Source organism: Salmo trutta, chromosome 33, assembly GCF_901001165.1.
Source record: "Salmo trutta chromosome 33, fSalTru1.1, whole genome shotgun sequence".
Classification (NCBI taxonomy): Eukaryota; Metazoa; Chordata; class Actinopteri; order Salmoniformes; family Salmonidae; genus Salmo; species Salmo trutta.
The window spans coordinates 15,231,336-15,253,712 of NC_042989.1; the positions used below are offsets into that span (position 1 = coordinate 15,231,336).

The 22,377-nt window shown below is 42.6% G+C and overlaps 1 protein-coding gene across 1 annotated transcript in view; it reads left to right on the plus strand.

Annotated features, from left to right (window-relative positions):
* Nucleotides 1-20,726, plus strand: part of LOC115172447 (lysocardiolipin acyltransferase 1) — a 33,246-nt gene extending 12,520 nt beyond the window's left edge. Inside the window, exons 2-6 of the mRNA XM_029729896.1 lie at nt 15,312-15,481; nt 15,730-15,928; nt 16,054-16,200; nt 16,971-17,087; nt 17,871-20,726. Coding sequence (XP_029585756.1) covers nt 15,314-15,481; nt 15,730-15,928; nt 16,054-16,200; nt 16,971-17,087; nt 17,871-18,391 — 1,152 coding nt within the window. The 5' untranslated portion in view covers nt 15,312-15,313 and the 3' untranslated portion in view covers nt 18,392-20,726. The remainder of the gene's footprint in view (nt 1-15,311; nt 15,482-15,729; nt 15,929-16,053; nt 16,201-16,970; nt 17,088-17,870) is intronic.
* The last annotated feature ends 1,651 nt before the right edge of the window (nt 20,727-22,377 follow it).

Sequence of the window (22,377 nt, forward strand, 5' to 3'; positions counted from 1 at the left end):
AACCTTGTCCTCATCCAGGCCAAGGTGGCGAGACACGGTAGTGATGACACCATAGGCCTTGTTCATCTCTGCACCAGACAGGATGCTCTTGCCAGCATATTTGGGGTCCAACATGTACGCAGCAGCGTGTATGGGCTTCATGCAGAAGTCTTCACAATTTTTGATGTATTTCAGAACTGCAGTTTCCTCTGCTTGGAGTAACAGTGAAGTGGGCAGGGCAGTATGGATTTCTTCTCTTACATCTGCAAGCAGTCTGAGCATCAGACAGGATGGCATTGTCTCCCCCAATCCGTGCAATGGCTACTGCTATAGGTTTCAGGCTGCTTACCACTCTCTCCCAAAATACATCATCCAGGAGGATCATCTTGATGGGGCCGTCCATATCAGCAGACTGTGATATGGCCATTTCTTGGAGAGACTCCTTCCTCTCCAGGAGACTGTCAAACATGATGACAACACCACCCCAACGTGTTGCTGGGCAGTTTTAATGCCGTGCTCTTATTCTTCTCACTCTGCTTGGGGAGGTTGATTGCTGCTATAACTTGATGACCCTTCACATACCTAACCATTTCCTTAGCTCTCTTGTAGAGTGTATCCATTGTTTTCAGTGCCATGATGTCCTTGAGGAGCAGATTCAATGCATGAGCAGCACAGCCAATGGGTGTGATGTGAGGGTAGGACTCCTCCACTTTAGACCAAGCAGCCTTCATGTTCACAGCATTGTCTGTCAACAGTGCAAATATATTCTCTGGTTCAAGATCATTGATGGCTGCCTTCAGCTCATCTGCAATGTAGAGACCGGTGTCTGTTGTCCCTTGTGTCTGTGCTCTTGTAGAATAGTGGTTGAGGGTGGAGATGATGTAGATAATTATTCCTTGCCCACAAACATTCGACCACCCATCAGAGATGACTGCAGTATAGTCTGATTTTTCTATGATTTGCTTGACCTTCACTTGAATTCTGTTGAACTCTGCATCCAGCAAATGAGTAGATAAAGCATGTCTGTTTGGAGGGGTGTATGCGGGGCGAAGAACAGTCAGAAATCTCTTCCAATACACATTGCCTGTGAGCATCAGAGGTGAACCAGTGGCGTACACAGCTCAAGCAAGACATTAATCAGCATTTCTCTGACTACGTTCCTCCATTTGAGTCAAACAAAATTCTGATTCCAGGAGGACCATGAGCTGTTGCTATCGATAAGGTGTCTGATTCATCATTTTCACCTCGAATAGAAGTAGAGGGACTTTTGTCACAGGTTGTGAGCGCTGAGGGAACTTTATGCACTTGGCCAGATGATTCTGCATCTTTGTTGCATTCTTCACATATGATTTGGCACTGTATTTTCAAATGTACACGGCTTTTCGTTCTACATTAGCTGCAATGAAATGTCTCCAGACATCAGATATTATCAGATATTATCAGATATTATCAGATATTAAAGATTGGGGGGGGGGGGGGGGGGGAATGTATTAAAAAAACGAATACAATTCCATGTACAGGTAAACAGTTAAGTAGTTAGATTTAAACAACTCCTTTTGTAAGATGTTTTAAAATGAAACGTGTATGGAAACAGGTGAATTAAAACTCCTCAGTTTGCAGGCTCAAGCAAGCTAAAACCCACATGGTAGCAGGTACTAACTATCAGAAATTGTTGACAAGTTGGAAATGATTTAACACACTTTGCTGTAGGATACTATTTACTAGTTAACAAAAAATCATGTATGTCATATAAAATATATTCACCCCACCCAGTATTGTAATCAAAACTTACCAGAAAGAATGTAGTCCTTGGCTCAGACAGTGTAGTAGTGTGGGCTCAATAGCATCTCATTAGTGTGCAAGATCTTGAGAATCAGCTGTACATGTGATGGAAGAATGCACTGTGCATGCGGAGTTGCAATTCCATTGCATTGGGGATAGTTTAGCCAAAATATGCCACAAGACCTAGAATTGCCTTATGCTTATCCCACAAAAAAGGTTCACTGTTATAAGCAAACTTTTTTGGTGAATTTAGCAAAATTCCAGGGCTTAACTTCCCATTGAAAGTTTTCGGAAAGTTTCCGTCCCTTTGCAGCCCTAGTTAGCATTGGAATAAGCTACCTCGGTATTTGCAACCATAGTTGATCATATCTCTCTAGGAGCTAATTCGTTGTCAGTATTGTGGAATAATTGTGTTAAGGTAAGATTTTGAATGGAGAAAGCTGACCCAAGAGCAGTGCTGCGTTTTTGATTCAATCAGTATCGACACATGCCTCAACGACGCAATGAGAGAACGTTCTCTTTAGGTGGTGTTCTAGGAAACATGTTACATCTTTGACGGTTGTAGGAAAGATGTATCGTTAAAACACTCGTAAGCCTAAATTCCATTGCTATCGGGAAACCGGGCCCTGGAGGATTTCCAAAACCTCCCCGGGCCAGCGGGCAGCCCTGTATGTCGATTCCTGCTGTGTATTGATCATTAGCACAACTAAGCCTTTCACTCTCCCTGACCTTTATCGGAGATCCAATGGAAACAAGTCATTAAAGTGTTTTTTTTTCTCCCCCCACTGACTAACCCTCCACTCCCTGCAAACTGCACAGCTCATCAGACTGCAGAAATTAGCTGTGAGCATAGTGGTGATGGAACCTAGGGGTAGAAGTCCTCTGTTTTCCACTGCAACTGTTCAGCTAGTCTAACTCACAAGTTCAGTTAGGGGCCCGTGTGGCTCAGTTGGTAGAGCATGGCACTTGCAATGCCACAGTTCGATTCCCACGGGACCAGTACGAAAAATGTATGCACTCTGAATAGAAGTATGCCAAATTACTAAAATGGAAGAAATTAAATGTAATTACTTAGGCTAATGGTTTAGAGAGCAGAGAACCAAGAATGGGCAAGACTCGGCTTGCTGTTTAGACATGGTTGAGCTCTCATTTCCATTTGCTCTATGGTGATATCTGGTCTAGTCTCAGACTGGAATGCAGTACCATTGCCAGAGTATGCAGGGTCAGACTAACAGCAAATATTCTGCATTGCAGTTAGGCAAGATCATATTTTAGGCAATGATCTGTGGACATTGCTATGGTGATTTGAATAAACATTTAGTCGACCCTCATCTTATGATTCTATTACAGGTTGTCTGCAGGTCCTTAAATTCATTTAAGACTGACCTTTTTATCCGATTTTAAAAGGCCTTAAAAGCAGGGTAGGTAGCCTATACAATTTGTTAGTATTGTCTAACTAGTGTTTCCCCTACGTATGTATTTTTTTATGACTAAAATCAGATATATTGCACCATAAAATGTTATAAAGTATATCTTTAAATAAGTCTTTGAACTAACAGTCACCAAAATAAAAACTAGACAGTCAGGGAAAATCTAAAATTCCAAAAATGTCATGGCATGGGGTTCCCATTTAATTTTTGTGAAAACGTTTGAGTCACTCTGACAGTGTAGAATTACAGGAAACTAGCATTAAAGAGCTGAACACTCCAATAGGCATGTGTTATTTTGTTGCTCATTAGAAAAAACATATTTCAGGCTTGGTGTGTTTCCTGACCGATTCCGCTTTTGGTTTATTATATTAATTACATTTGTCCTCCATGAGACACTGAAGCCTATTTCACTTCCTCAAAATCCACAGAATGAAACCAAGGTGACTCAAGACATCTGTAATGAATGTTTGTTTTTGCCGAGGATGTTTTAGTTGTGCAATTTGACATCTAACTAAGGTGTTTGGCGCTGTATTTATCAAGTAAAAACAAAAAAGTGTTGGTATGTAAACAGTCTGAGCTGCTGGGCAGGTCTGTCTCATTGTCTATTCGACTGGATAATGCAATCACTGCAGCTGTTCACCCAATGTTAGTGGGCAAATGGACATCGTCAAATCAAAACCCAACTTTAATTTACCTGTTGTGACACACGGATGTTCCAAACTCCATTTTAGACTAAATAAACCTATTTACACTTTGTAGTCAATGTTGACACTAGAATAACTGTTTTCTGACTCATATCGATGCCAAATAGGCCGTTTACAAAGGGATTCATTGCTTTTTAAAGGCACTCTCCTTTTTTAAAACTGTAAAATGTTTTCTCCACCCCATGGCAAAACGTGTAGTATTGTAGGAAATTTGATTTAACTCACATTTTATTGGTTGCATACACACATTTAGATGTTATTGAGGGTGTAGTGAAATGCTTGTGTGTTCTAGCTCCAATAGTGCAGTAATATCTAACAATAGACACACGTTAAAAGCAAAAGAATGGAATTAATAAATATTAGGTTGAGCAATGTTAGTCCGGAGTATAAATATGCAGTGCATTTGGAAAGTATTCAGACTCCTTCACTTTTCCACATTTTGTTACTTTAGCCTTTTTCTAAAATTGATACTTTTTTGCCACATTTATTAAAAATGTAACTGATATTAAATTCACATAAGTATTCAAGCCCTTTACTCAGTACTTTGTTAACCTCTTACATCTAGACGTTCCGCTAGCGGAACACCGCTCCAATATCCAATGATGGGCGTGGCGCGAAATACAAACTCCTCGAAAATCCGAAAACTTCCATTTTTCAACAATATGACTATTTTACACCATTTTAAAGACAAGACTCCTTTATCTAACCACACTGCCGATTTCAAAAAGGCTTTACAGCGAAAGCAAAACATAAGATTGTCAGGAGAGTACCCAGCCAGAAATAATCAGACACCCATTTTTCAAGCTAGCATATAATGTCACAAAAAACCAAAACCACAGCTAAATGCAGCACTAACCTTTGATCTTCATCAGATGACACTCCTAGGACATTATGTTATACAATACATGCATGTTTTGTTCAATCAAGTTCATATATCAAAAACCAGCTTTTTACATTAGCATGTGACGTTCAGAACTAGCATTCTCACCGAACACTTCCGGTGAATTTACTAAATTACTCACGATAAACGTTCACAAAAAACATTATTATTTTAAGAATTATAGATACAGAACTCCTTTATGCAATCGCGGTGTCCGATTTTAAAATAGCTTTTCGGTGAAAGCACATTTGGCAATATTCTGAGTAGATAGCCCGGCCATCACAGGCTAGCTATTTTGACACCCACCAAGTTTGGTACTCACCAAACTCAGATTTACTATAAGAAAAATTGGATTACCTTTGCTGTTCTTCGTCAGAATGCACTCCCAGGACTTCTACTTCAACAACAAATGTTGGTTTGGTTCCAAATAATCCATAGTTATATCCAAATAGCGGCGTTTTGTTCGTGCGTTCAAGACACTATCCGAAGGGTAACGAAGGGTGACGCGCGGACGCGTATCGTGACAACAAATGTCAAAATATTCCATTACTGTACTTCGAAGCATGTCAAACGCTGTTTAAAATCAATTTTTATAAGATTTTTCTCGTAAAATAGCGATAATATTCCGACCGGGAGCCGTTGTTTTTGTTCAAAGACTGAAAATGTAAAATGGCCTCTTCACGTGCACGCCCGTCTCATTGTTCTCAGATCGACCACTATCCAAATGCGCTACTGTTTTTCAGCCAGAGACTGCAGAGTCATCATTCAACGTTCTGGCGCCTTCTGAGAGCCTATGGGAGCCTTAGAAAGTGTCACGTTACAGCAGAGATCCTCTGTTTTGGATAGAGATGACAAAGAAGGCCAAGAAATGGTCAGGGTACTTCCTGTACAGAATCTTCTCAGGTTTTTGCCTGCCATATGAGTTCTGTTATACTCACAGACACCATTCAAACAGTTTTAGAAACTTTGGAGTGTTCTCTATCCAAAGCTACTAATTATATGCATATTCTAGTTTCTGGGCAGGAGTAATAACCAGATTAAATCGGGTACGTTTTTTATCCGGCCGTGAAAATACTGCCCCCTATCCATAACAAGTTAAAGCTCCTTTGGCAGCGATTACAGCCTTGAGTCTTCATGGGTATGATGCTACAAGCTTGGCACGTGTTTGGGGAGTTTCTCCCATTCTTCTCTGTAGATCCTTTCAAGCTGTCAGGTTGGATGGGCAGCATAGCTGCACAGCTATTTTCAGGTTTCTCCAGAGATGTTCGATTGGGTTCAAATCCGGGCTCTGGCTAGGCCACTCAAGGACTTTCAGAGCCTTGTCCCAAAGCCACTCCTGCGTTGTCTTGGCTGTGTGCTTAGGGTTGTTGTCCTGTTGGAAGGTGAACCTTCAACCCAGTCTGAGGTCCTGAGCAGGTTTTCGTCATGGATCTTTCTGTATTTTGCTCTGTTCATCGTTCCCTTGATCCTGATTAGTCTCCCAGTCCCTGCCGCTGAAAAACAAACCCACAGCATGTCGTCAATGGGTCTGAATACTTTCCAAATGCACTGTACAAATGAAGTCAAATCTAATTTTATTGGTCACATACACATGGTTAGCAGATGTTATTTGCGAGTGTCGCGAAATGCTTGTAAGGACTAGAAGCGAGGCAGCCCTCTGTCGGGTCCATCAAGTGGGTAAAACAGTATGTAAACATTTATTTAAAGTGACCAGTGTTCCATGACTACGTACATAGGGCAGCAGCCTCTAAGGTACATGGAAGAGTAACTGGGTGGTAGCCGTCTAGTGACGGTGACCTAAAGTTCAAGGCATTGTACTGGGCGGGGGCCGGCTAGTGGTGTCTCTTTAACAGACTGATGGCCTTGACATATAAGCTGTTTTACAGTCTCTCGGGACCAGCGTTGATGCACCTGTACTTACCTCACCTTCTTGATGGTAGCGGGGTGAACAGGCCGTGGCTGAGGTCCTTGATCTTCTTGGCCTTCCTGTGACACCGGGTGCTGTAGATGCAGGCAGTGTGCCCCCGGTGATGTGTTGGACAGACCGTACCACCCTCTAGAGAGCCCTGCGGTAGGCGGTGCAGTTGCCGTACCAGGCGGTGATATAGCCCGACCAGATGCTCTCAATGGTGCATCTGTGAAAGTTTGAGGGTCTTATGGGCCCAAACAAATTTCTTCAGCCTCTTGAGGTTGAAGAGGTGTTGTTTCACCTACACCACACTGTCTGTGTGGGTGGACCATTTCAGATGGTCAGTGACGTGTACACTGAACTTTTAAGCTTTTAACCTTCTCCACTGCGGCCCCGTTAATGTGGATTGGGGAGCGTAACTGTGAGGTTCTTTTCGCCCCATGTCAAAACATGTAGAATTGCAGAAAATGTAAATTCAAAACGGCAGCATTTTCTTTCTGCGACCCACGCTAAGTTTGCCACAGCTGCTGAAAAGATTCTAGGAAAAACACTGAACTAGAGCTGGGACAACAAACAAAATGACTGACGTTGCCTTCCTCTCACCTGATTAGGTGACACAATGTTCCTGCTGATTTTGGGGTTTAAAAAACATTTTGGGCAACAGTAATGTGCAGAATTTGTATTTTTTAAATATTTTATTTAACCTTTTATTTAACTAGGCAAGTCATTTCCTGCAATGAAAGTGTATGCCTTGTCCCTTTCGCTTCACTCCTGCTCCCCCCTTTTGCACACTGAGTAAAGCAAGCATACTGACAGTGAGCAACAGTTTTTAAAACTGTTGGAGTTGAATCTCTGCTTTATGTGAGAGTAACAATTATTTCTCAACTGTCAATATAGAGGAAATGGCACCACAAAAAGAGAATGTAATTGAGATGAAGTGCCAAAGGAGCGCAGAGGGTATTTGCGGTGAATACCACAAATAGCATATATTGGTCTACAAAAGGGATGCTTTTGCAGGACATTACAGTTTACTGTTAAATCAATTGCATGCTAACTAGCAACAATATCATATTCAGAGTTTGCAATCTAGCTAATATGTTTTGAGTTCCCACTTCCTCTGGTGGTAAATTATGTATAAAATAGCCTAGGCCAATATGTACAAAAAACATGCAGGCAAATTAATCGCTCAAGGTATCAGGTTATTCTGGATCCTATTTTGACATGTCCATTGTGCATTCCCTGAACATGCTAAATGAAATAGCTGACTTCTTTCATGTGTGGCACTGGAAAAAGTCAGTCTCGAGCCCTCCCGCTTAGCTACCTTGCTTCGAAGTATAGACGTGATACCTGAATCACTGAATGAGGGAATTATTTTATAAGACTTTTTGGTTAGTCTGTTACAGCATAATATCTCCTGGAGAGCCACTGGCTGTGTCATTTTTGTTGTTGCTGAATTACAGTTCGTATAAGCAAATCAGTCAATTGAAATAAATGTAATTAGGCCCTAATCTATGGATTTCACATGACTGGGCAGGGGTGCAGCCAATCAGTCCCGTCCCCCCCGTCCCCCGTCCCCCAACAAAAGTGCTTTTAAATTGAACCTTTATTTAACTAGGCAAGTCGGTTTAAGAACAAATTCTTATTTACAATGACGGCCTACACTGGCCAAACACGGACGACGCTGGGCCAATTGTGCGCCGCCCTATGGGACTCCCAATCACAGGCGGTTGTGTTACAGCCTTGATTCGAACCAGGGTGTCTCTAGGGACTCCTCTAGCATTGAGATGCAGTGCCTTAGACCCAAGTGGCGCAGACAGAAATAGTCCACTTTTCACCTCTCATCCTCTGAGGACCCTAACGGTGTGTCCTCCCCACTTCCTGTGTGTGCTCTTCAGCGTGTGTGTTGGGAGGAAGTTGTGGGAGAGAGCAGTAACAGGGGAGGTGTAATTGTGCTGAGCCAGGGTGTTCCTCACCTCTGCAACACTTCATGTTAAAAAATAACTCTTAAACCCCCATCCTGGCTTTGTATGACACACACCTGAGTTGTTAGTGCACCAGTCTATCATCCACTTTGCGTGCTGCTGCCGTGAGAGCTGCTGTGTCATGCTGTTGCTATGCATGGTGGCAATGACAAGAGGGGGTTTGGGACTGGGAGACTTGTGCAATAACAGCGGTAATTGAGGTGGAGGAGCGTGAACAACAGGTGAGACACCTGCTTGGTCGAGCAGAACTCCCTTCACCAAGTCAGCAAGACCAAGCAATAAAGACTAGCTGCATAAATAAAGCCATAGGTCTACTGATTTAGTGTAATTATAATTTCTTTATTTCCTTAGGATAAGCTTATACTTTTATCCAAAGCACATGCATAGCATACGTAGCCTACATCCCATTTTTTTAGGCCAGTAGCTGACACTAACAGTAGTTCGGGGAAAGTTTGTCCCACCTGTTGGGTTTCAAATAAAATTGTATTTGTCACATGTGCTGAATACAACAGGTAGACCTTACTGTGAAATGCTTACTTATAAGCCCTTAACCAACAATGCAGTTTTGATAAAATAATTTATTTATTTAATTTATTTATTTTGTAATTATAGTTAATTTATTTATTTTGTAAATATTTTCTTAAGTTACACAATAAAATAACAATCATGAGGCTATATACAGCGGGTACTGGTACCGAGTCAATGTGTGGGGTACAGGTTAGTCGAGGTAATATGTACATGTAAGTAGGGGTAACGTGACTATGAATAGATAATAAACAGCGAGTAGCAGCAGTGTAAAAACAAAAGGGGAGGGGGGGGGGGTTGTCAATTGATTAAATGAAAAGTTTCTTGGCGGTTTCCTGGACTTTCTGACTGGCCACCCCAGGTGGTGAAGGGAGGAATCAACATCTCCACTTCACTGACCCTCAACACTGGGGCCCCAAAAGTGTGTGTGTGTGTGCTCAGCCCTCTCCTGTACTCCGTTTACCCATGACTGCGTGGCCATGCATGCCTCCAACTCAATCATCAAGTTTGCAGACGACACAACAGTAGTGGGCTTGATCACCAACAACGACGAGACAGCCTACAGGGGGTGAGGGCACCCGGAGTGTGGCGTCAACAAAACAAAGGGGATGATCGGGGACTTTAGGAAACAGCAGAGGGAGCACAAACCCCCCCCCCCCCATCAAAGGGTCAACAGTGGAGTTGGTGGAAAGGTAAGTTCCTGGGCGTACACATCACAGACAAACCGTCCACCCACACAGTGAAGAAAGCACAACAGTGCCTCTTCAACCTCAGGAGGCTGAAGAAATTTGACTTGTCACCCAAAACCCTGACAAACCTTTACAAATGCACAATCGAGAGCATCCTGTCGGGCTGTATCCCAGCCTGGTACGGCAACTGCACCGCCCTCAACCGCAAGGCTCTCCAGAGGGTGGTACGGTCTGCACAACGCATCACTGGGGGCAAACTACCTGCCCTCCAGGACACCTACAGTACCTGATGTCACAGGAAGTCCAAAAAGATCATCAAAGACAACAACCACCCGAGCCACTGCCTGTTCACACCGCTATCATCCAGAAGGCGAGGTCAGTACAGGTGCATCAAAGCTGGAACCGAGAGATAGAAGCTGTTTCTCAATCTCAAGGCCATCAGACTGCTCAACAGCAATCACTAACTCAGAGAGGCTGCTGCCCACATTGAGACCCAATCACTGGACACTTTAATAAATGGATTACTAGTCACTTTAAACAATTCCACTTTAAATAATACCACTTTAACCTTACATTACTCATATCACATGTATATACTGTATTTTATACCATCCACTGCACCTTGCCTATGCCGCTTGGCTGTCGCTCATCCCATATACTTATATGTACATATTCTCATTCACCCTTTTTAGATTTGTGTATTAGGTTGTTGTTGGGAATTGTTAGATATTACTGCACTGTTGGAAATAAATGCACAAGCATTTCGCTACACTCGCATTAACATCTGTGACCAATACATTTTGATTTGATTTGCTGCCGATGCAGGGTAGAAGCTGTTAAGGACCTTTTGGACCTAGCCTTGGCATTCCGGTACCGCTTGCTGTGCGGTAGCAGAGAGAAGAGTCTGACTTCAGTGACTGGAGTCTTTGACAATCTTTTGGGGCTTCCTCTGACACCGCCTAGTATATTGGTCCTGGATGGTAGGAAGCTTAGGTCCAGTAATGTACTGGGCTGTACACACTACCCTCTATAGCGCCTTACGGTCACATGCCGAGCAGTTGCCATACCAGGCGGTGATGCAACCGGTCAGGATGCTCTTGATTGTACAGCTGTAGATCTTTTTGAGTATCTGGGGACCCATGCCAAATCTTTTCAGTCTCCTGAGGGGGAAAGGCGTTGTCGTGCCCTCTTCACAACTTTCTTGGTGTGTTTGGACCATGATAGTTTTTTTGGGATGTGGACACAAGGAACTTTAAACTTTCCATAGAGTTTGATAGAGGACTCTAGATGGATAAAACCCATGTGGCATGGACATTGTCAGTGGCTTCCACCATTTTAAAATGGTCAAGTTGGTGTGACTCTATGGGTTAAGGAAGGAACAGTTAGGGAAGCACTTTATATTGGTGAACATATCGGAATCGGACGATATTAGCTAAAAATGCCAACTTACGTATTGGCCAGATGTGTAGTTTAACGCCGATGTGCAAAACCGATGTCAAAGCTGACGTGCATACCTATATGATGTAGGTACATAATATAATGACGCCACATAAAATGCTGCGCTACACGTGCAACACAGCATTCCTAACCTAGCCCACAATGTCTGCTGTGTGGATCGAGCAGTCATTTGAAAGAGTAAGAACATTTCAGCGTGACAACTCAAAGGCGAAATCCAATAACGCCAAGATAATGGAATTGATTGCCCTTGACAATTAACAGTTCTCTGTCATGGGTGATGTTGGCCTTCACGACTGGTTGAGCACCGGTACACACTACTACCAAGTGTGCTATTTTTCAGATGTTGCCCTACCGGAGTTACACAGTAATAACGTCACTGCTATTAGCTTCACAACATACTATGGAACGCCGTTTGGGTCTTTGCGTGTCAAATAACACTATTTGACAATAACACTATTTGACAATAACGCTTTGATGCGTTAAATAAGCTTTTAATTTGACACTTCAAAAAACACAGTTGTATTATAGAAGGATGTGTGTTCTGAAATTGCATGTGCAAGCCAATATTTAGACTAGATAATGTTAAACAAGGTTGGAATGTTAAGCAATGAAATGGGGTATCGGTCTACTCTGTGACACCCACAGAACTGAAGAGTTTACGCCAATATTAGCGTTGTAGCTCTTATTGCGGGACATAGGTTGACAAATATGGCTCAATTCTGTTGTTTAGAGTCCCACCATAAGATCGACGACGCTAATGTTCTCTGGGTGTCACTAAATAGACTGATACCTATGGATTGTGGATAAATGACATGGGGTAAGGCTGTACAGTGAAATAAGTATGCCCTCAATGCAATTCTAAAGTGTAATACATCCAGTGTGATTTCAACAGATTTTTGTCAAATTAATAAATTGTCTTTTGTTTATTTTTATATAACATTCCAACCTCGTTTTGCATGATGCAGTCAATTATGGCATAATTCTACTATTTGTATTCATTTGCATCACTGTCAATGACGTACTTTTATTAAGGCTAACCGCAAAGTCCACTATTGTGGCTATTCCTTATTGTGGCTAGCTTCACATAGATGGGTCCGACCACCATTAATCAGATAAGAACGGTCTTATAAATGATGGTTATTTTAGATGACACCTAGCTACTGAAACATTGTCATTTTGCTATGTTTTTGGGGAAGAACATTGTTTGCATCCATGAGCAAGCTAGCTTTTTTTTATGACCAGCACTGTAGGTGCTACCAGCATCATAACATACGTATCGATGAATAGTTGTGACTTATGAAATCCGAGTGATAGTGTAATCAATGTGTAATAGCTACGTAAAGAATGTATGAATGCGTTACATTATTATGTGACGTACAGTCATATTCAGGTCCTGATTGGTCAGTGTTATTCGACACGTAAGTGAAAGAAATAGGTTTTTATGTTTTACTGGTAATGGGGACATGCATAAATGCCAACTCTGTATGTATGTGTGTGTGTGTGTGTGTGTGTGTGTGTATATATATATATATATATATATATATTTATTTATTTATTTATTTATTTATTTATTTATTATTTTTTTTCCCCCCCACCTTTTATTTAACCAGGTAGGCCAGTTGAGAACAAGTTCTCATTTACAGTTGAAGTCAGAAGTTTACATACACCTTAGCCAAATGCATTTAAACTCCGTTTTTGACAATTCCTGAAATTTAATCCTAGTAAAAATGCCCTGTCTTAGGTCAGTTAGGATCACCACTTTATTTTAAGAATGTTAAATGTCAGAATAATAGTAGAAAGAATGATTTCTTTCAGCTTTTATTTCTTTCATCACATTCCCAGTGGGTCAGAAGTTTACATGCTACAAAATATGAATTGAGTGTATTACCTTTAAATTGGTTAACTTGGGTCAAACGTTTCTTCGGGTAGCCTTCCACAAGCTTCCCACAATAAGTTGGGGGAATTTTGGCCCATTTGCTCATGACGGAGCTGGTGTAACAGAGTCAGGTTTGTTGGCCTCCTTGCTCGCACATGCTTTTTCAGTTCTGCCCACACATTTTCTATAAGATTGAGGTCAGGGCTTTGTGATGGCCACTCCAATACCTTGACTTTGTTGTCCTTAAGCCATTTTGCCACAACTTTGGAAGTATGCTTGGGGTCATTGTCCATTTGGAAGACCCATTTGTGACCAAGCTTTAACTTCCTGACTGATGTCTTGAGATGTTGCTTCAATATATCCACACCATTTTCCATCCTCATGATGCCATCTATTTTGTGAAGTGCACCAGTCCCTCCTGCAGCAAATCACCCCCACAACATGATGCTGCCACCCCCGTGCTTCACGATTGGGATGGTGTTCTTCGGCTTGCGAGCATCCCCCATTGGCCTCCAAACATAATGATGGTCATTATGGCCAAACAGTTCTATTTTTGTTTCATCAGACCAGAGGACATTACTTCAAAAAGTGTGATCTTTGTCCCCATGTGCAGTTGTAAACCGTAGTCTGGCTTTTTTTATGGCGGTTTTGGAGCAGTGGCCTCTTCCTTGCTGAGCGGCCTTTCAGGTTATGTCGATTATAGGACTCATTTTACTGTGGATATATATATACTTTTGTGACTGTTTCCTCCAGCATCTTCACAAGATCCTTTGCTGTTGTTCTGGGATTGATTTGTACTTTTCACACCAAAGTGCGTTCATCTCTAGGAGACAGAACGTCTCCTTCCTGAGGGGCATGACGGCTGCGTGGTCCCATGGTGTTTAAATTTGCGTACTATTGTTTGTACAGATGAACGTGGTACCTTCAGGCGTTTGGAAATTGCTCCCAGGGATGAACCAGACTTGTGGAGGTCTACAATTTTTTTTTCGGACGTCCTGGCTGATTTCTTTTGATTTTCCCATGATGTCAAGCAGAGGCACTGAGTTTGAAGGTAGGCCTTGAAATACATCCACAGGTACACCTCCAATTGACTCAAATTATGTCAATTAGCCTATCAGAAGCTTCTAAAGCCATGACAACATTTTCTGGAATTTTCCAAGCTGTTTAAAGGCACAGTCAACTTAGTGCATGTACATTTCTGACCCACAGGAGTTGTGATACAGTGAAATAATCTGTAAACAATTGTTGGAAAAATTACTTGTCATGCACAAAGTAGATGCCCCATAAACCTAAATCCGATACACTCCACTCAGCAACTGATTTCTATCCACGCTAGTAGACAAAGGGGCAAGACTGGATATCATCTGACATGATCACCTGGAGATTTTCTGTCAGTCTCAGTACTGGGTTTTGAATTTCTGCATGTTTATGTTACAGTATGTCTCTTATGTTATACTGATTTTATAAGAAAGACCACTGACTGTGAAACAGCAGTAGCTTTTAAAAGAAAGTGGAATATAGGCCAAGGAATATGATGCCGGTATTGAGTGGGCTCCAGATAACATAATTCTCAAAAGCATGATCCAACAAAAGACACAACTCTAGTAGGCTGGTTTATATACAAATATATTTAGGCTATTCAGTGAAAATGTGAAATATTCAGGTCTATGATGAGGACGTCGGCGCTCTGCATAAAATCCAGTTCCCTGATCACAGCATTTTAGCAGTAAGAAACCCCTGGCTCCGACCCCTATTTACATTCCACAATAGGAATGTCTGCCTTGGTTTTTCCACTGTTTGTGTGGAAATGTAGGAAGATCCGCAGAACATGAGGGTTTGCTATTGCTGAGGACATAACTCCATTTTGTCTTACATTAGGCTGGTTCATGATTAATCCAATCCTTCCTCATTACACCCAAACTTGCAGTTCCACATCAACATAGGAATTCGGTAGAATTGATTAGCCTATTCTGGAGGTGTTTTTCCTACTTATCTCCTTCATGATCAGTTTAATACTGTAGTGAACTAACAAGTTGTCTTCACTGATGCATAAGGAGAGTCTGAATATAAATGTGAAGTCATTTCTCTCCTTCCCAGGTATGGCAGTGTCTGTGCGTGGGCTGTACTTTGTGGTGACCCTGTTTCTGGGCAGTTTCTTTGGCAGCATCTTCATGTTGGGCCCTGTGCTACCTCTAATGCTGCTGTCACCCTCCTGGTACCGCTGGATCACAGACCGTATCGTGGCCACCTGGCTCACCCTGCCCGTGGTGAGTCATCTTACCCCTTGTCTGTGTTCCTTATGTCTGCATCCACTTATGTCTCTTATCACCTTTGTTTGACCACTGTGGGTAACTGTTTTGCCTTTTTGGTTTTGCCCTAATGTTCTTTGATCTCTTGTCTTGATGTTCTTTGACCTCTCACTGACTTTTGTATTGTACTATTCTTGGTGTCTGTGTTTTGGAACCAAATGAAATTAGTCTTCCTGTTCCTACGTACCTCCCCTACCCCTGTGCAGGCCCTGCTGGAGCTGGTGTTTGGGGTGAAGGTGGTGATCACGGGTGATGGCTTCATCCCAGGGGAGCGCAGTGTGATCATCATGAACCACCGGACGCGTCTGGACTGGATGTTCCTGTGGTGTTGCCTGCTGAGGTACAGCTACCTGCGACTGGAGAAAATCTGCCTCAAGGCCGCCCTCAAAGTTGTGCCAGGCTTCGGTGGGTGTAGGCAACACACATACACCTCAGCATGGGTTACACAGTGAAAGAAAATGTATACACACTACTAAGTTGCTTTGGATAAAAGAGTGCTAAATGGCATTAATCTGGTTAATTTGCGTCAGGCTGGGCCATGCAGGTGGCCTGCTTCATCTTCATCAAGCGTCGGTGGGAGGAGGACCGCAGCCACATGGAGAACATGCTAGAGTACTTCTGTGACATCAGAGAGCCCCTGCAGCTCCTCCTCTTCCCTGAGGGCACTGACCTCACCGGTAACAGCTTTCAGTGACAACAGTCACTTAGCCAACCAGGGCAATGGGTTGGCTAGGACATCAACAATAGTACCCTGCATCAACCTCTTCCATCTCTCATCCCCAAGCTTGTTAACATCGGTTTTATAACTCCCTGAGGATGTATGTGTGATCTGTGTATACAATCCTCTTAAAATCAGTTGGACTTACAGACCCTGGGCCAGATATGACATTTTAGTAATGGTTCCTCCACTTCCCCTACTCTCCTGGAGGGCTGGTGATAGGATTTGGATCAGGGTGTGCTTTTATGTGACCCCTTCTAGATCAAAGATGTCTTAGCTTTGTCCCTAAGATATCTAAGGATCTGCAGGTGTAGTGCTCCCCGTAGGCCGGTGTCATATCTTTTGATGAAATCAGCTTATGTAATGATATTTTATTCATATCTAGGAAGGACATTTAAAAATATATATATATATTCATTTAACCTTTATTTAACTAGGAAAGTCGGTTAAGAACAAATTCTTATTCACAATGACGGCCTGGCACACGGGTTCCTGCGGGGACGGGAGCTGGGATTAAATAAATTCATAAACATACAAGACAAAACACACATCGCGACAACACAACACTACGTAATGGGTGATGTTTGGTATATGACCAATGTTCTCTCCTCTTACAGTAGTGTGCTAAACCCTATACAAGAAATGTAATATATGACAGTCAATTATCCTAGATGCTGACAATATTATTGAGCCTACTTCTCATTTTCTGTTTTTCTCTCTCTCCTGCAGACTACACTAGAGCAAGAAGTGATGAATTTGCGGAAAAGAACGGCCTGCCTAAGTTTGAGTATGTGCTGCACCCCCGCACCACCGGATTCACCTTCATCGTGGACACTCTCCGCAAAGGTCAGGGGTTAACTTTTTCTATATTTACTGTCATGTTTGACCAATGTTGCTGTAACATGCAGTAAAGTGAAACCAAGGGTGTTTTACTGGCTGTTTGTATTGTAGTCATCTGTCATCGCTTGTTATGACAACAGTTAGCCTATGTCAAATGACTCAAGCGTGAAGGAATTATAACAAGCCACATCAGTGTTACCTGTTTTTCTTTAGGAATCTCAGACTAGTACTTCATCAACACTGTGACACATTACAGCACCCCAAGGCATCTCATATTGCCCTGTGAGCTAATCCTGGCAGCCTTCCATCAGTCTTAAATACCGCCGCCTGCGGCGCTTAGCTGGGCACTAACTCACCAAGCAGGTGTTCTGAACCACAGTGATGTCATCAGACTTAGCCCTGTTCCCTCACCTCTGGTGATTGACATGTTATCTAGGTGGTCTTTGTCTGAGTGCGCTGGGCCTCTGGCCTATTTATATCCACTGACTCTCATACAGTACAGTAGGGAGTCGGTGGGAGCTCAGGGCTGGCAGGTGTCGTGTCATCCTCCCAGGCTGATATTTCACTCAAGCCCCAGCTCATTGTGTGGTATGGAAGGGAGTGGGGCTGCAGGCTTATTTAAGAGACAGGAATGATATAGTGCTCAGTGTGGGATGCAAGAATGTCCGCAATATACTTAGTTAGTTACATTTGACTCAAGGATATGGATCTTCTGCATCAGCATCCACACAAACCCCACGGTTACAATAAAGATGCACGTCGGTCATGCATACCTCCCCTCCTTTACAGGAGACAACCTGGATGCTGTCCATGACATCACCGTGGCCTACCCCAAGAACATCCCTCAGACAGAGCGCCACCTGATCCTGGGGCAGTTCCCCCGGGAGATCCACTTCCATGTGCGCCGCTACGAGGCCTCCACCCTGCCCACATCCCCTTCCGCCCTGCAAGCCTGGACTCAGGAGCGCTGGGCAGAGAAGGAGGTCCGCCTGAGGGACTTCTACACCGCTGAGCCCCGGGGCTTTGACAGGGAGGGCATGTGCCGCGTGCCCCCTTGTAAGACGGAGCTCCGTGTGGCTCTGATCAAGGCAGCATCTCTGTTCTACTGGAGCTCTTTCATAGCCTTGTCCTTCGCAGGCCTCTGGCTCTGGGCCCCGCTCCGTCTGTACTTCTTAGTGATGATGGGAGTCTACTTCGGCCAGCAGAAGCTGATAGGAGGGCTAGAACTACTGGAGCTGGCCTGTCATCGCTACTGGAAGTCTGTGACTGGGGACGAGAAGGAAAAGGTGGTGGACGGGAAGAAGGAGTGAGGAGGAAGGGACGGCAGGAGGCTAATGTTTCTGCATTGTTCAGTGGGGATGCTAAGGCCTGAGTCCACAGTTGGGCTTGGTGCTTATGCTGGAGGGTCATGGGTAATCTCCCTCGCTTCACAGGGAGTAAAGGGTGAACCGGCAGGCAATGTGCATGGCTTCTAGGGTGAGCTAACCTCATGGCTGAGGTTGCAGAAAAAAAACACAGGAAAGAATGAATGTTCTTCTTGCTGGCTTGCTGGGGTCATAGTAGCTCATCACAGCCATTACGCTGTAAAGCCTTCATGTGTCTGACTGTCTAGCACCTTTGCTGTCTACAATTAAGAGGACTATCATTGGTCATCCTTTTTGTTCTTATGTTTATATTTCGTATCGTTCTGGAACCAGTGTCCATACATGTGTATGGGTTTCACAATAATATACAGAATATTATGTCTTAGCCATGTGTTTTAAATTGATTTTATTATTGTTTTGTGTGTTTCCTTGGTTATGTATTTATTTATTTTAAGTGATGGAACAGAGCCATATACACAGCACTCATACATTAGATGTGTGTATGCTGTGATTATTTTAGTCCATATTTTAACTGTTAATGTTCTGTGTTTAGCCAATGTAGATTATCCATTAGTCTAGCCAAATTAATCACTGTTTTCCACAAGCAATCATTAGCCAACAAAAAATGATTACCGGTAGAAATGAATGTTATCTGTCCAACCGATGAGTCAGTTATACACTTAGTGTAGAATTGTTTACTGGCGTTGAATCTGAACACTCTTAAGACATTAAGGTCACTGTCATGCCATTTACATTAAAGGTGCAATATGCAGAAATTGCTTTGCCATTCCCTAGTTGCTAAAATTCTAATAGTTCGCCAAATTTCAGTTTATGACAAAGCAATGTATAGTGTAGCGAATCATTGTACCATCTGAACCGCAGTGAAATATATTTTCAATAACCAAAAATATTGTATTTTCAGCTGTTTTGAAGCTGGTGTACAAAACCGAAAGTCAAAGATGCAAAAACAAAACTTAACGGGAAGCATAGAAATAGTGCATATAGAACAGACTTGCTTTCAACGATATAGACAGATCTATAACTCACATTTCTATGTGAATTTGGTCAGGTTGCCCAAAAATTTACATATTGCAGCTTTAAGCCTTTATAAGTTAAGCTGTTTTCATTGTTTAACTCTTGATAAACCTGATGATTTTTGTATGCATGCTGGAAAATATAGCTTTTGCAGGAGGAAATCCAAAGGCAAGAATTGGCCATGTGATATAAAAAGGAACCAAACGGAATGTAGTAATCTGCCAAAACTGGGCAGGGCATTTTCACCACGCGTTGCTGACAAAGGTGCTGTGGACTGCGGACTGCAGCAAGACTATCGTGCACTCTGGATGGAATGGGTGACGATTTGAGATCTGTGACTGAGCACATACAAAATCAGCTTAGTTTTCTGCTCTTTTTCGGAACCAATCGAAAGAGGGTCGAAGAATGTCATTGGGCAACACCACACCACAGCATCCACAGAGGACCAGACTTGGAGTGGAAAACTGGTCTTGAAGTCACCCTAATCCGAAAAAGCCTCATGCCCACCTCTCTCTCTCCCTGGGGAACTGGCATCGATGTTCTTGGTGCGCTAAACTCAATTTAGTGAATGACAACTGAGAAAGCTCTACTGGTTGTGCCAGAAAAAATGTATTTAAATTAGAGCATCAGATTGAGTAGTGCTCTGTCCACTAGTACCTAGCCACTGCTCTCAATGCCACCTCCAACCTTGCCATATATAGAGTTGAATGGTTTCTCGCACAATCCAGAACCGTTTTTATCAATGACACTGTGCACTGTTTGATCTACCGACCACCTCAATGCTGCAGGTCAAATGATCATTTTTGTAAGAGAAGTGTCCTATGTACCAAGTCATAGATGGTTGTCTGTTTTTGTTTCTTGAAATACGAGGCCCTGTTCAAGTGTGGGGGCTGGTTACTGTGATTTAGGCTGTTAACAATTCTCATCAGCATGTCAATGGTTTACCAAATTACTAATCATCTCTATTACTAGAATCTTTGAACCAGCTAGAATTTCCACAATTCTCCCATCTTTCTCATCTGTTGTCTTTGTTTCCCTATTTCTATCTTTCTTGGTTGCTCAAAATTATTTTGTGTTTTCTGTTTTTGTTCTTGTCCATAATAGACTCAACTGCTGATGCTGGACTCCTTTACAATCACTGTCCTCAGGTAAATCTTTACTGGCCACTGTTATCAGTTATCACGCTGTTCAATAAATATATAATTTCAACCCATGCAGATGCCCTGCACTGCGTGTCTATAAGAAATGTGTAATGTCAAATTATTTCTTCCCTGGTTTGCTTCCTGGATGCTGACCCAACATTGTCAGCTCATCACTGTGGGTGGTCCAGATATTCAACCTAACTTTTAAAATGTTCAAAGTTTTCCAACCTGCCCAACTATTAGAATCTCGTAGTTGTGGACTCCTGGAGCGTTCCTACTAAACATTGCAGTGAATGAATCAAGACCCTACACGCTCATGTTACACAACACCGAGCCATGGTGAGCTCATGCCATAGACCGTATATATAAATACACACACACCACCGCAGTCTGCTGCAGTGCCGACAGACAGAGGGCAAGAGATTTGAAGGTGAAGTGGTGTTGCTGTGGCAACTAATGTTGACTCCACCATTCCCTAGCAACGTGATGCAGAATGATGTCAATGGAAAGTACGCTATTATTTTCTCTACTGCTAACGGAATGATGCCAGTTTGTGTGTGCGTGTGCACGTCGGTTGGGTCTATGAGCTTTGTCTCCAAGCATGAGTCGGCTCTGATTTTAAATCCCAGCTCATTAATGCTGGTGGTTGAGAGGGAGGGAGTGATGCTGACATCTTTGGGAAAATGCAGGTATAGACACCAGGTTTACACAGGACTTTTTAAAATAGTCACCCCAGGGACTATTAATCACAGGGCAATTATGGATATGGGTTGAATTATTCTGTCAGTTTGTCCTTAGCTGTTTCTTTTATCTGTGCTTTGGCCAACTTGAAGTCCACAACTCACTGACAGTGGGTGGATGCATACAGCTTCCATCATTCAGTGGACATGGTCCTATTCTTCTCATTCCTGGTGGGACATGAAATCAGGGGCTCCTTATACGTAGCTTTCTTAAGAGCTGCATAAAAGCATACTGACTACATGGGAAGGCTTATGCAAGAAGTATAATGCTGTCACTTAGTGGCAAGAAAAAGTATGCGAACCCTTTGGGATTACCTGGATTTCTGCATAAATTGGTCATCAAATTTGATCTGATATGCATCTAAGGCACAAAAATAGACAAACATAGTGTGCTTAAACTAATAACACAATCATTTGTGTATTTTTCTTGTCTATTGAATACATAATTTAAACAATCACAGTGTAAGTTGGAGAAAGTATGTGAACACCTAGGCTAATGACTTCTCCAAAAGTTAATTGGAGTCAGTTAACCTGGAGTCCAATCAATGAGATGCGATTGGGGATGTTGGTTAGAGCTGCCTTGCCCTATAAAAAAAACTCACAAAATGTGTTTGCAATTCACAAGAAGCATTGCCTGATGTGAACCATGCATCTAACAAAAGAGATCTCAGAAGACCTAAGATTAAGAATTGTTGACTTGCATAAAGCTGGAAAGGGTTACAAAAGTATCTTGAAAAGCCTTGATGTTCATCAGTCCATGGTAAGACAAATTGTCTATAAATGGAGAAAGTTCAGCACTGTTGCTACTCCCTAGGAGTGGCCGTCCTGCAAAGATGACTGCAAGAGCACAGCGCAGAATGCTCAATGAGGTTAAGAAGAATCCTAGAGTGTCAGCTAAAGACTTACAGAAATTTCTGGAACATGCTAACCTCTCGTTTGACGAGTCTACGATACGTAAATCACTAAACAAGAATGGTGTTCATGGGAGGACACCACGGAAGAAGCCACTGCTGTC